The following is a 13945-nucleotide window of genomic DNA, read 5'->3' on the forward strand; positions in this document are numbered from 1 at the left end:
GCGTGGATTTCCCGCTAGCTAAGTGGCTGGCTCTGATTTCTAAATCTCTACTCCCCCTCCCCCAAAGCCTGAGCTCAGTTCATTGCTTCTGTCAGCTCCCCACCTCCCCTGTTAACCCCTGGATCCTAGGACTCTGCACTGTCCTTTCTCCTCAGGCCCCTCCTGCTGCCTGTGGGAAGAACTTATTCTGGAATTGCTATTAGGGTGGACTCAGGAGGGGCATCCCAGTGTCATGTAGACCATTTGCTAAAGATGCTTTCCAGGAACTTCCCCGGCAGTCCAACGGTTAAGATTCCATGCTTCCACAGCAGGGGGCGAGGGTTCCACCGATCCCTGGTCAGGGAACTAAGATCCCGCGTGCTGCGGTGCAGCCAAAAACAAAAAACCGAAAAAAAAAACCCAAGATGCTTTCCCCGTGCATTCCTGCAGCAAACGCTGGGCCTTTGGGTGAGGCTGGGGAGTTGGGGCCAGGGATGTTCTGGTGGGGGGAGAGGGAAGTATTAGCCACCTCTTTTGCAACTCTAGGCTGTGTCCCTACACCTCCAGAAGGGTTTACAGAGTGGGGAGGAGAGTGAAACCATCAGCTGAGCTAATCCAGAGATAGAGGGTCTGTCAGGACAGAATTGCAGAACTGAGACTCTTCTGTAGCCAAAGACTACAGGGAGGAGGTCAAGCTTTACCAAGCCATGAAGAGTCTATGTCATGGAGAGGTGACGAGGGCCCCAGAACGAGAAATCAGGCATGACCCCTGCCAGGTGACTCCGAGAGGAAAGGAGTTGGACATCACTCCCAGACTTGGATCTGCTCACGTTCTGATGTCTGCAGGGACCTGAGGTGAGAGACAGGATGCACGGAGAGGTAACATAGCAAGAGAAACAGCCCCTTTTTCCTGGGAATTCGCTCACTTAACACTCCCTAAACTCTGTGCGTTATTTTTTATTAACCCCATTCTATAGATGAAGAACGCTGAGGCTCAAATCATTTAGATAGCTCGCTCAAAGTCTCCCCAAATTAGTGGAAGACTCCCTGCAACTCACCTGTAACTCAAACAGTTATATTTCATTCCAAAGTCCTTGGTCCTTGGGGCTCCTGCACACGTGGCTTTGCCTGGTGGGTATGTTTGGTAGATTTCCTGAACCTCAAGGTCCCAAAAAGTGGCTGCCATTCCAAGAGGTATGACATGGATTCAGATTGATTCATGCTTGGTGAATGCCTAGTGGAGAGATTTGGCTGTTTGAGCCCCCTGCCTTCCCGAGTGGCACCAGCTGCCTCCCAGATCTGTGACCTGCTCCAGAACCTGTGAAAGTGACCAGGAAAATTCTCTCTCCGGAGCAGGAACAAAAAGAGAGTGCCATGGCACAGATCTATCCAGTTCTGTAGATAGATGAATGATCCAAGCATTCAATTCAAGAAACAAACATGTCATGTTGAAACAAACCTAGAAGTGACTTTTCCAGCTGACACAAGAGCCCACTGAGTGTCCTTAGCACCCATTGCCCCACACAAATGCACTGAGCTATTCTGAGCCACTTCAAATACAATAGCATTCTAGTGGGTACCCCCAACCCTGTCTTCCATGTGGTCCCAGCCCAGGGCTCCCTGAAGGTGAGGCCAGAGCAGCACTTTGGAAGAGTCACTTTGCCTCCTGGGTCTCCAGTCTCCCTCTCTCAGATCTGAATGCTGGTGTCACACAGAGCTGTTGTTAGAGCTTAATAGGGCCTAAGGCAAACCCAGACCAGCAAGGCGAGGGATGGAGGTTTGACTGCAGGTGATGTTTTGTACAATCAGAGTTCTGAGACCAGAGAGAAGGGGACACAGAGGGAGGTGGGCTCTCTCTTCCTGGAGAGCTTTTCCCCTAAGATAGCTGCCCTCACCCACCCCAGCAGTGCCCTTAGCTCAGGGCCTTTCCAGCATTAGGGCCGAGCACCTGGGGACCATGAGGGCCCTTTTAGTTTGGTCCCTGATGGGGCAACATGTCTCTGAATCAGCAGCTTGACTTTTTATGAAGTTGTATGTCACATTAACAGTTTTTGTTTTTGAACCATCCTGGGACAAACCCGAGCTGACTGTGATATAAAAGAAACAAACAAACAAACAAAAAAAACCCTTTAACGAACGATTGGATTCAATTTGCTAATTTTGTTTAGGATTTTCATTTATGTTCAGAAGTGAAATTGGTTCAAATTTTCCTTTCGCTATTTTTTTTAAATTTATTTAATTTATTTATTTTTGGCTGCGTTGGGGCTTCGTTGCTGCACGTGGGCTTTCTCTAGTTGCAGCGAGCGGGGGCTACTCTGTTGCAGTGCGCGGGCTTCTCATTGCAGCGGCTTCTCTTATTGCGGAGCACGGGCTCTAGGTGCGCAGGCTTCAGTAGTTGTTGCTCGCGGGCTCTAGAGCACAGGCTCAGTAATTGTGGCGCACAGGCTTAGTTGCTCCGCGGCATGTGGGATCTTCCCGGGCCAGGGATCGAACCCGTGTCCCCTGCATTGGCAGGCAGATTCTTAACCACTGCGCCACCAGGGGGCTTCCTTGTACTATTCTTATCTGGTTTAAGAATCAAGATCATACTTCGTAAAATGAGTTTGCCAGCTTTCCTCCCTCTTCCCCACCCCCCTTTTAATTCTTCGACGGTGGAATGTTATTTGTCATGGGCTTTGGATCTTATAAAAACACACCCCCAGGCTCTGCCTCCTCAGCAGGGGACTTGGCACAGATGAGAAGACAGACACCTTTTTTCCTCCTTTGTAGTCTGTGTTGGCTTATTTATGGGGCTTTTGCTGCTTCTGGGACGGCTCTGCGGGGAGCTAGCCATTTCCCTGAGGGAGTAGGCCTGAGAGGTGGGCCGGTGCAGGGGGTTGAAGCGGGGGAGGGAGCCTGGGGCCCCAGCACCCGCTGCGGCCACCTGTCCTTCCCGGAGCCAGGCTCCTGTGACGCCCCCTCTGGAACTCAGTCTGACCTTCCCCACACAGGCACCATGTTCCGCAAGAAGAAAAAGAAACGCCCTGAGATCTCGGCCCCACAGAATTTCCAGCACCGCGTCCACACCTCCTTCGACCCCAAAGAAGGCAAGTTCGTGGGCCTCCCCCCACAATGGCAGAACATCCTGGACACACTGCGGCGACCCAAGCCCGTGGTGGACCCTTCACGCATCACCCGGGTGCAGCTCCAGCCCATGAAGGTGAGGCGGGCATCAGGGATGGCGGAGGGGGAGGATTCAGACCATCCCCCTTCACAGAGGGCTGCTGGCAAGACCACGCAGGCACCTGAAGAACCACCTGATTACCAGCTATCAATTAGCCAGGATGTCTTCATTCCCTGCTAATCAGCCTCTCGTTCTCTCCCTGGTGACCCAGGGAGGAGGATCCTGGGGAGTCCCTCTCCACAGGGTGGTAGGGTTGCCAGATTTAGCAAATAAAAATACAGGATGCCCAATACAATGTGAGTTTCAGATAACAAATAATCTTTAAGTGTGTGCCATGCAAAATTTGGACCTGCAGCCCCTGTGGGGCTGCGGGCTCTCACAGACCCGGGGGATTAAGTTGTGTGGGTCAGGAGGGGTTGATGCAAGAGCCTGATAGGGGTTGGGGTCAGGGCCCTGTCAGGGTTTGGAGGCCACAAAGCCAGTACGTGGGGAGGAGAGCCCTGGACTGGTGCGTGTCACCTGGAAGGCCACACACAGATAGAGCTGGAGAACGGCAGCGGGCCCCAGGCAGGGCCTGCAGTCTCCCCAGCTCCCCAAGCTCAGCTGCCCGCACCATCAGGCACGCTGGATTCAACACCATGGCTACTCACCTGTCTGCCCTGCTAGACTGTGGGCCCGTGAAAATGAGGCTTCTCCCTGTATCCGTCCGCCAGCACAGGCCTGGCCCGCTGTGGGCCCTGGGAAGGGGCTGAAAAATTAAGAATAGATGGATGACACAGCAAGCGAGGTCCATGGGTGCTCCTCCCCGAGGCCCCCCGGGGAGGCTCTCCGACCTGGTCCCCGCCCAGCGCCCCCTCCCTGCCATGACAGGAGGCTCACCACGCTCTTCCCCCTCCCCTGCAGACAGTGGTGCGGGGCAGCGCGGCGCCTACGGACGGCTACATCTCGGGGCTGCTCAACGATATCCAGAAGTTGTCAGTCATCAGTTCCAACACCCTGCGTGGCCGCAGCCCCACCAGCCGGCGGCGGGCACAGTCCCTGGGGCTGCTAGGGGATGAGCAGTGGGCCGCCGACCCGGACATGTACTTGCAGAGACCCCAGTCTGAGCGCAGGGACCCCCGTGGCCTCTACCTCAGCTGCAACGGGGCCGCACCAGCAGGGCGCAGGCACGTGCCACGGCCCGAGCCACAGAGCCCGCGGGTCCTGCCCAGTGGGCTGGCCACCAAGGCACAGTCCCTGGGCCCCACCGAGTTCCAGGGTGCCCCGCAGCGCTGCCTGCAGAGCTCCCCAACCGGCACCTCGGCCGCCACGGCCGCGGGCAGGCGGGGGCCCAAGACTGCCGGGCATGGCTCTGAGGAGGCCCGGCCACAGTCCTGCCTGGTGGGCTCGGCTGCAGGCAGGCCGGGTGGGGAGGGCAGCCCCAGCCCTAAGGCCCCGGAGAGCAGCCTGAAGCGCAGGCTGTTCCGAAGCATGTTCCTGTCTGCTCCTGCCGCCGCCCCTCCAAGCAGCAGCAAGCCAGGCCCTCCACCACAGAGCAAGGTAGGTCAGGCTGCGGCCCCCTCTGGGACCACTCTTGACAGGGCAGGGAGCCTGGCCCGGCAGCGTCTACTGGGAACACAGGCCCTGCCCGGCCTTCCCCACTTACAGGGTCGGGTTGGGGAAAGCGTGAGGTAAACAGATCATCAGCTACCCTGAACCAGCTGAGCCCTCGTGCTCCAAAGGCTTAGCACGTGTGAGTCAGATGTTGCAAGCCAGGTCGTTTTCTGGGGGCCTCTGGGGGCCTATGGTACGCCTCAGCTGACATTCCTGCCCTCTGGGGTGTGTCTAGGCAGACCACACAGGGAGGCAGGCACCCCTGAAAAAGCAGCACCTTTAACCACAAGCCCAGACCCTCCCCTTGCCCCCAGTGCCCAGCAACCCCACCCAGGCCCCAGCAGAAGTAGGTGCTCCAGCCCCGGGGTGGGGGGAGGGGCAGGGTCTCTCTGGCTCCCTTTTCTGATCTTTTTTCTGCCTGGACCCCCAGCTTGTCCCAGTGCTCTCCTGAGGTCATGCACAGCCTCTCTGTGCTGCTTCTCCCATAGGCTATGTTACCCCTTCTCTAGTGAGGATTCTTCCCTCCCTTCCTCCCCTCCTCCCTTCCTTCCTCCCTTCCTTCCTTCCCTTTTTCTAGTAGTTCTTGCTTTGTTTGACATTCCTGTAATTATTTATTCTCATACTGTGTGCCATATGAAAAGCTAGAGGATTGAATTTGCCTGGGTCTGGGAGCAACAGGAGAGCTGACTTTTGGCATGTGTGACAGCCTCAAATGCACATATTTTTCTTGTAAAAAGGGAAACAGTGAAGGGAGCCCTAATGGTGACATTTTTTGGCAGGCCGAGGAGAACATTTTTGCTTCTTACATGCCCTATGACATCCTGTCCGTGGTGACAGTAACATCCTTTCCCATTTGGCAGATGAGAAGACTGACTCAGAGAGCGTGGGACAACCCCCTGGTGTCGCGAATGTGTCAGCCGAAGGCGGGAGGGAAGGCTTTTCCATGAAGGCATCTTTTAGCTCCTCCCTGAGGGTCGGGCAGAAATGAGCTTAGGCTGCACAAGGGTTGTAAGTCACACCTAAGAAACCGCCACCGACAGCGGCATGAGTAATGGAGTCCCCCCTCCCGGGATGGCGCCAGTGTGTCCAGCCCAATCGTGGAGGAGCGGTGGGGGGTTGAGGGGTGGCCTGGACCCTCAACCCCATCTAAGTCACTGCCAGCCCAAGGCACCCAGGGAAGGTTCTGGGCTTTGTGCCCTCTAGTCCTCACTGGGACAAAGGATGGTAGGCTGGGATCCCCTGTGGGGCGGGGGCTTTAGGGAGGAACAGATGAGACGTGGCTTGATATGCCCGTGAGAAAACATGAGTGCCTGTGAGCCGAGGGGTCTCTGGAAGGCTGTGCCCCTGGGGAGACATTCCCCAGAAAACTAAGGTGGGAGCAGGACAGTGCACCCTGCCAGGAAGTGCCCTTCGAGAGTCCTGCTGGGGTGGGGGGTGGTTTCAGGGATTTGGAGAAAGGGGGTGTCGAAACTGGTATGCACGGTCCTGGGCTCCTGCCAGCACCCCACAGCAGGGGGCAGGCCAACCCCCCATCCCTGCACACCCACAAAGCACCTGCTGTGGGCCACTGCTGCGGGCTGTACGAGGTCTCCCCTGCACCTGAGGAGGCAGGTGGTGCTCGCCCGGGGCTCAGAAACACCACAGTTCCAAATCCAGGGGAGTAGTTTCCTTCTCGGCCCCCTGGGCACACCTTTCTAGATGGATGTTCTCAAGCCAGGCCTCTGAAAGGCGGGGCCGAGACTGCCCCACAACCGCTCTGGGCCAGGGCTTCTCAACCCTGTACTATTGACGTTTGGATCAGATAATCCTTTGTTGCAGGGGCTCTTCTGGGTGTTGAAGGATATTTAGAAGCATCTCTGGCCTCTACGCACTAGATGCTAGTAGCACCCCTCAGATGGGACAACCCCAGATCCCTCCAGACATTGCCAAATGTTCCTTGAGGGAAAAAAAAATCACCCCCAGTTGAGAACCACTGCTCTCAGCAAATTACCCTATGGTTGGGAAGCATTCAGTTTCCTCCTCCTCCCTCAAGGCCTGGGCCCTGGGAACCCAGACCAAGCCAGCAGCCAGCCCTCCGCACTCAGCACATCCCAGAGGCTGGCTCTGGACACTCACAGCAACTCCTAAAGCAGCAGTCCATGCACTAGTGCCCTGGGAGGGCAGGCCACCAATGGCCACAGCATGCCAGGCGTGGCTGCAGGAGGGTCTGTGACCCTAGAGCTCTTGTACTCAGCCCCAGGCAGCTTGGCCTGCAGTCACTCGCTTTGGCTAAAGAGCAAAAGGAGACCTCAAGTGGGGACAGAGAGGCCAAAGAGGTAAGACAGTTAGGAGCTTGGGAGATTTAGAAGTGGTCCCACTTAGCGGCAGAAAGGCCACGTCAGAAAGACCTCAACCATCAGCAAACCTTGGTTAAGCACCTACTGTGTACCATGTACTCGGTTACATGCCAAGGATCCCCAACAGGACCACTGCATAGGGATCAGGGGTTAAGCTGACCAGGGCTGAAGTCTGGCCTTGTCCCTTACTGCTTAGTGACTCTAGGCAAGTTACTTAGCCTCTCTGAGCCTGTTTCCTCATCTACCAATGTAGATAATAATATTACCCATGGGCTAATAAAACAATCCACAGGGCTATGAGAATTAAATGAGATAATGCATTTAAGGCCCTTGTCAAGGTGGTAAGCCCTCAATAAAGTGGCTTTAGTATTTCTTAAATATTATGAAATGGCCTCTGCCTGGGCGGCACTAACAGAACAGCCTCCCGAGCCCACAGCTGGAGAGCCTGGCCCTGTCTTCTTAGCCTGGGAAGGGAACATGAGGCATCATTGTAACTCCATGTACAACTCTTCTTTCCAGTGGCTTCCTGCCCAAGAAGAGGCCTCAGTCACACAAGTAACTCCAGAATTAATCCAGAGCCCCTAACAATTAATTCCACCTTTTGTCCCCCTTTCCCTTTCTTGGAGTGGTTTAACACGTTTCATCTGGTCCTTTCTTGTGGTTACGTTAAGTAAAATCTCCCTCCTTGTGGAGACAGGCAGCAAGGCCCACAAAGGGGCACTTGGGACCAGACCCTGCTGAGGTGAAGACCAAGCCTGGCCCGACCACCCCCGTGTCCTGTGTCCCATGTCCCAGGCCACGTCAGTGCTGGCCCCCCCCAGATCCGTCTGCTGCTTCCATCCACCTGCTGCAGCCTCGGCCCCTGAGCTCAGCCAGCACCTGCGGCAGGGTCTCCACAGGGGCCTCGACAGCAGAGGGGGAGCGAACCCACCTCCTCAGCCCCTCCGCATGACTTGTCCCCACCCTCCCCGTGTCCATCATCCTCAGAGCGGAGAGCTCATGCAGGAGGCCGGGAGGCCAGAAGGAGAGGGAAACTGTTTTACCGCCTTCCTTAGAAATCCAGAGTGGAGAGAGGTCAAGGGCCGTGAGAGCAATCTCAAGAGCAGCTTTAGGAGCTTTTCGGATCCCCAGTCTCTGCCCAGCCCCACACAGATGCTCAGAGAGCACATTTTCTGTGTTAGGTCCATGCCTCGCAGGCCAGCAGGCAGCCTTTTTACAGAGCCTTGGAGGCTGCTACCGGGTGACATCTCATGGTCCTGCTGCTCCTGGTTGTGGCCTCACAGCCTTGGTGGTGGCCATGCTCCCTCCACCCCGAGTCCCAGCCCTCCCACAGGGTCCCCAAGGCCATGGAATTACAGAGCTGCTCAAATTGTGGTCCAAGGTGCCTCTCACATCAAAAGCCAGGGGCCTTGTTAAACTGCAGAGTCCCTGCTCTAGGGACCTACTGAAGCCGTTTCCAAGACCAGGGAATCTGCATTTTATCCAGCTCCCCAGATCACTGTGCCTTCATAGAGGAGACTGGGGCTCAGAGATGGGGAATGGCCTAAGATTCATGACAAGTCAGAGCGGAGCAGGACTGGAGCCCAGGTCCTGACCCGCCAGTCTGGAGTTCCCACTGCTCCACCACAACAGAGTAGGGAAAGGGGGGTGCGGTCGGGTGCCGCTGCTGGCGGGGACAATCCATTTACTGCACAGATGTGCTTGCCGGGCGGGGATGGAGTAGTCACGGCAGTCCCGGGAGGTTTTCCTGGCTCCTTCACCTCGAGGGCTGAGCATGAGCCAGGCATGGCCTGGCAGAGGCTGGCGCACACTCAGTGGGCCTGCGGGGCTGGGGGTGGCAGAGCCTGCCACAGCATGGCTCTCTGCCAGAAGAGGCACCGTGCACATGCCCGATCCTAGGCAAGGCCAGGGACTGGGGTGAGGGCCCTGAATTCTAGGGGGGAAGGGGTGCTGAAGAGGTTGAAAGGACTCTGGCTGAGCCTGGTAACGCCCAAGGCACAGATTCAAGCAGCCCAGCCCAAGCTGAGTGCTTGAGTAGATTCCCTGGAAGCTGATTCAGTTTTGAGGATGAGGACCAGCACCCTCTGGGCACCTAGACAACCGCCTATGAGATGGGCTCTGAGATGTTCCGGGAAGGCCTCTCTGCAGCTCCTCAGGTGTCGCCCGTTAGGTCGCATATCGCCCTCTCCAGGTGGCCCTTTTAAACATAATCCCTGGGAAGGGTCCTGCTGCACTTCGCCAGCTCCTTGGGGAAACCCAGGGATGGGACCCTTTCCTGCTGGGGCTGCTCGGAGGGCTGGGCCTGAGCAGGACTCACTGGGGGCCCAGCCTGCTGCTCAGTTCCATCTTCCCTCCCTCCCTCCCTCCCTCCCTCCCTGCCAGAGACCAGAAAGATAGGCCCCCTGCCTTCTCTTCCTTCTTGGGGGTCATCAGCCAGGAGTTCCATGTGGCTAGTGGAGGAGCTGCTCTGGGGAGCCCTGAGGAAACCCCCTCACCCCTGGCCCCAAGGCTTGGGTTTGGCTGGACCTACCCTCCTGATTCCAGATCTCTCTAGCACCAGATCCCCAGCCCAGGAGACACCTGAGGACCCCCCAAGATGGTAACATGGCTCTGTGGTCCTCTGTTGGGGACCTAATCTCACTGCACAGACGCGCAGACTCCCCATTGTCAGGAACAAGCAGGACTATCAGACGGCAGCCGTGGCTTCCCTGCCCTGTCCTGGGAGTCAGTCACAGCTGCCTCGCTGCAGCCCCCGCCCCTATGCCCAGGGCCTCTTCTGCCCGCATGGGCCCTTGGGTAGGGTAGCCACGGTTGTGAACGCCTCTGACCCAGAGTGCCTCCTGGTGGCCTCCCTGGGGTCTGGCTGTCAGTCACCCAAGGAAGAAATACCAGCCCAGGGCACCCCAGGGACTCGGCTTTGTCTTCGCAGGAAGGTCAGTGTGGATATAAAGAGCTGTTGTTTTGTCTGCTCACCTGGGAACACTGGGGGTTGACTTCTCAAGCAGGACTATGGTTTGGCTTCAGCTCCATTTGAAAATCTTCGCTTGTGGCACCTCCCACGTTAGTCTGATGCCCAGCTCGGCTCTGCCCAACCCTGCCCGTGTCCAGAGGTCACGGCAGCCACCCCCTGCCTCTGGGAAGGGTACTCCAAATGCTCCCACAGCCAAACCCCTTTCTGTTTCTTCCTTTCTCCCTGCAGCCCAACTCCTCTTCCAGACCACTGCAGAAAGACCGCCCCCCAAGCCTGGTGGCCAAGGCCCAGTCCTTCCCCTCAGACCAGCCCGTGGGGACCTTCAGCCCTCTGGCCACCTCGGATACCAGCAGCCCCCAGAAGTCCCTCCGCACAGCCCCAGCTGCCGGCCCTCCTCCAGGACGGTCTTCCCCGGCAGGCTCCCCCCGCACCCGGCATGCCCAGATCAGCACCAGCAACCTGTACCTGCCCCAGGACCCCACAGTGGCCAAGGGTGCCCTGGCTGGTGAGGAAACGGGCGTTGTGACACACGAGCAGTTCAAGGCTGCACTCAGGATGGTGGTGGACCAGGGTGACCCCCGGCTACTGCTGGACAGCTACGTGAAGATCGGCGAGGGCTCCACGGGCATCGTCTGCCTGGCCCGGGAGAAGCACTCGGGCCGCCAGGTGGCCGTCAAGATGATGGACCTCAGGAAGCAGCAGCGCAGGGAGCTGCTCTTTAACGAGGTGGGAGGAGAGGGCGTGGCGGGGCATGTGGGACGGGCAGTGATGGCGGAGGCAGGCTGGACGTCTGCAAGCAGGGGCAGTGGGGAGGGTGCCCGGCACTCACGCGTCCCCTCCTGCCCCCAGGTGGTGATCATGCGGGACTACCAGCACCTCAACGTGGTGGAGATGTACAAGAGCTACCTGGTGGGCGAGGAGCTGTGGGTGCTTATGGAGTTCCTGCAGGGCGGGGCCCTCACGGACATCATCTCCCAAGTCAGGTGGGCAGCTGGGAGGGCTGGGACCCAGCGCTGGCTGCTCCCGCCACTGCCCTGGCAGGGATATTAGGCAGCCTCAGGCCCGGATGATTGGGGTGCCCGTCACGTGGTCCTGAGCCACCCTGCCCACCCCCATCTGTTCGGGTTAACAGACCCAGGGGTCTCAGGGCAGTGGGGAAGACACTAGGTCTCCAGCCTAGGCCCAGGCCCGTTTCCATCAGGGTTCTGGCCTGACTGGGCTCCCACACACATCGTCCAGGAGCTGTGGGGCCCCCTACCAGGGGCACCTACTCTGCCCAGCCCGTCTGCCCTGCAGCCCCGCCAAAGCTAACATGCTCTTCCACTGGTGGCCCTGCCTTCCCCGTCCAGGCTGAATGAGGAGCAGATCGCCACTGTGTGCGAGGCCGTGCTGCAGGCCCTGGCTTACCTGCACGCCCAGGGTGTCATCCACCGGGACATCAAGAGCGACTCCATCCTGCTGACCCTCGACGGCAGGGTAGGGCCCTTCCCAACCTGGCACACCCACGACCCCACTTCACGGCTCCTCCTCCTAGTTCGCCACTCACTCCCCTTTCTCCCTCTCACCCCAACCCCAGGTGAAACTCTCGGACTTTGGATTCTGTGCACAGATCAGCAAAGATGTCCCTAAGAGGAAGTCCCTGGTGGGAACCCCCTACTGGATGGCTCCTGAAGTGATCTCCAGGTGTCTGTATGCGACTGAGGTAACTGCTCCCTCCATCACCCAGTCCTCCCAGAAGAGGCTTGGGAACACATAGCTCTTCTACTTGTGGTCTCCTCCAGAGCCCCCCACCCAAAATAACCCCGGTTGTCGGGTTCCCACTTAGTCAATACCCTACCCCAATGTCCACTGCCCCCTTCCCACTCTTGGTTGGGTCTTCTCTGGCCTGTGACTTTGCTGCCACAAACTGGTCCCCAAAATGCTCTCCCCCAAGCTCAAGGGTAGGTTGGGGTATGGCCAGGCTTCCCCATGTGTGGTGGCCTTTCTAAGAGAGTGGCTGACAGCTGTGCCCCTGCAGTCAGTGGTCACTCACGCAGGTAGTAACTACCACAGGGAAGGTGACCAGGAAGGAGGCCGACTCACCAAGGAAACCTGGGACCAGCTGCTCCCCTCCCGCTGCAGCATGTTGCTACCAAGGGGCCAGACTCTGGCCAGTGGAGTCAGGGACATTCTCCTCCTGCAGGTGGATATCTGGTCTCTGGGCATCATGGTGATTGAGATGGTAGATGGAGAGCCACCCTACTTCAGTGACTCCCCAGTGCAAGCCATGAAGAGGCTCCGGGACAGCGCCCCACCCAAGCTGAAGAACACTCACAAGGTCAGTCGGTACACAAGGTGTGACCCTGCAGGCCCCGTTTTCCTGAGGCTTCAAGGATCAGAGTCTGGGCTGTCAAGCCCAGCCTCTCCCTCCCACAGAAGCCAGAGGGCCCGGGCTCCCGGAAAAGGCTCCTCTTTCTCCACACAAATCCCGCACCTTGGTGTGGAGCCTAGTCACAAACTCCCATGGTCACTCCAACAAGTTTCCACCTGCAGACAACTGACGGGAGCCTGAAAGAAGGGAAAGCAAGGCCGGCGGGAGTCCCTGATGTCCTGGGAAAGAATCTAGAGAAGTTAACTGAGCAGTAACGCCTCTACCCCATCTGTCAGGGGAGGCATACCAAGGCACAGTGTTCCCAGTCCATCACAGAGAATTGGCTTGCCCTCCAGCAATGTACATCCTAACCACATCTGAGCCAGTTCTTCCCTTAAAACCAATGTGTGTGTGTGTGTGTGTGTGTGTGTGTGTGTGTGTGTAACGCTTTTCTGCCAAATCCACCCAAACCCACAGCCCTTACCTGTGGGCACCCCCTGCTGGCAGCCAGCTCAGCACAGGGCTGCAGAATGGCACTGCCATCTGGTGGCCAGAGTGAGAAATGTCCCAGAGGGTTGAAGCTCAGTCTCTAAATGCAAGATAGTTCTGTAGCCCTGCTGGATGGGAGGAGAGACAGGAAACACTTTCTGAGACAGCTGGTCCTTGGAACCCGCACTCCTGACCCCCTAGACTAGCAGATATTTCTAGTTGGCTAATTCCCCAGAGGATGCAGCCTTCCGTTACAGCCCAAGACTCAGCCTTATCCCAAAATATTGACTCAAAATGAACCAGGGTAAGCCCTTGACTTAGACTCTAAGACTTAGAGAAATAAAGGAATCTTCCTTTTTCAGGTCCCACTTTGTCCTTTTCTATTTTTCAAAACACTCCTTCCTCCCTGACCTCTTTTTTTATCTTCACTAAAGCCCTATGCAGCAGACAGGGAAAGCACATTTTATCATTAGCCCATTTTACAGATGAGAAAACTGAGCTCTAGAGAAAAGTACAACTTGCTGGAGATTAGGGATAGACCCAGGACTGGATCACTGGGTACCAATCCCGTGCCCCTTTCCACAGAGCCTGAACACTGAGAGCCCTGAGAAGCAGCGTGGTGCATGGGCTGTATTTGGAGCCCAGCTCCCCAGCTCTCCTGGTATCCTAATTCCATTGCTCACCAGCACCCCCTATAGGTGAACTGGCCACCTTTCCCGGACTGATGCTGACTTTCTTTACCTACCTGATAGTCCAGAAAGTACTGAGCCTGGGAGGAACCAGGAAGTAAGAAACAAGAGAATTTAAGACTTTCAAATGACAGTGGGGCCAGGCAGATTGGGTCACCCCAAAGTGGCTGCAAACTGTGGCTTCCTCTCACTGCCCTGCCTCCACAGGTCTCCCCAGTGCTGCGAGACTTCCTGGAACGGATGCTGGTGCGAGACCCCCAGGAGAGAGCCACGGCCCAGGAGCTCCTGGACCACCCCTTCCTGCTGCAGACGGGGCTGCCCGAGTGCCTGGTGCCCCTGATCCAGCTCTACCGCAAGCAGGCCTCCACCTGCTGA

At 57.2% G+C, this 13945-nt stretch overlaps 1 protein-coding gene across 1 annotated transcript; it reads left to right on the forward strand.

Annotated features, from left to right (window-relative positions):
- The first annotated feature begins 2803 nt into the window (after nucleotides 1-2803).
- On the forward strand, nucleotides 2804-13945 carry PAK6 (p21 (RAC1) activated kinase 6). Its single transcript, XM_068535391.1, has 9 exons — nucleotides 2804-2837; nucleotides 2970-3178; nucleotides 4046-4681; nucleotides 10271-10768; nucleotides 10892-11025; nucleotides 11392-11518; nucleotides 11619-11744; nucleotides 12225-12359; nucleotides 13778-13945. Exons 2-9 carry the CDS (start codon nucleotides 2975-2977, stop codon nucleotides 13943-13945), a joined length of 2028 nt encoding a protein of 675 aa, XP_068391492.1. The 5' UTR covers nucleotides 2804-2837; nucleotides 2970-2974.

This window comes from Eschrichtius robustus, chromosome 1, assembly GCF_028021215.1.
Source record: "Eschrichtius robustus isolate mEscRob2 chromosome 1, mEscRob2.pri, whole genome shotgun sequence".
Lineage (NCBI taxonomy): Eukaryota > Metazoa > Chordata > Mammalia > Artiodactyla > Eschrichtiidae > Eschrichtius > Eschrichtius robustus.

What these genes read in the sequence shown, in the direction of transcription:
- PAK6 (XM_068535391.1), top strand. Translation starts at nt 2,975, where the DNA reads ATGTTCCGCAAGAAGAAAAAGAAACGCCCTGAGATCTCGGCCCCACAG. An exon ending in GGGAGCTGCTCTTTAACGAG is followed by an intron (nt 10,769 to 10,891) that starts GTGGGAGGAGAG and finishes TCCTGCCCCCAG; the next exon opens with GTGGTGATCATGCGGGACTA. An exon ending in GACATCATCTCCCAAGTCAG is followed by an intron (nt 11,026 to 11,391) that starts GTGGGCAGCTGG and finishes TTCCCCGTCCAG; the next exon opens with GCTGAATGAGGAGCAGATCG.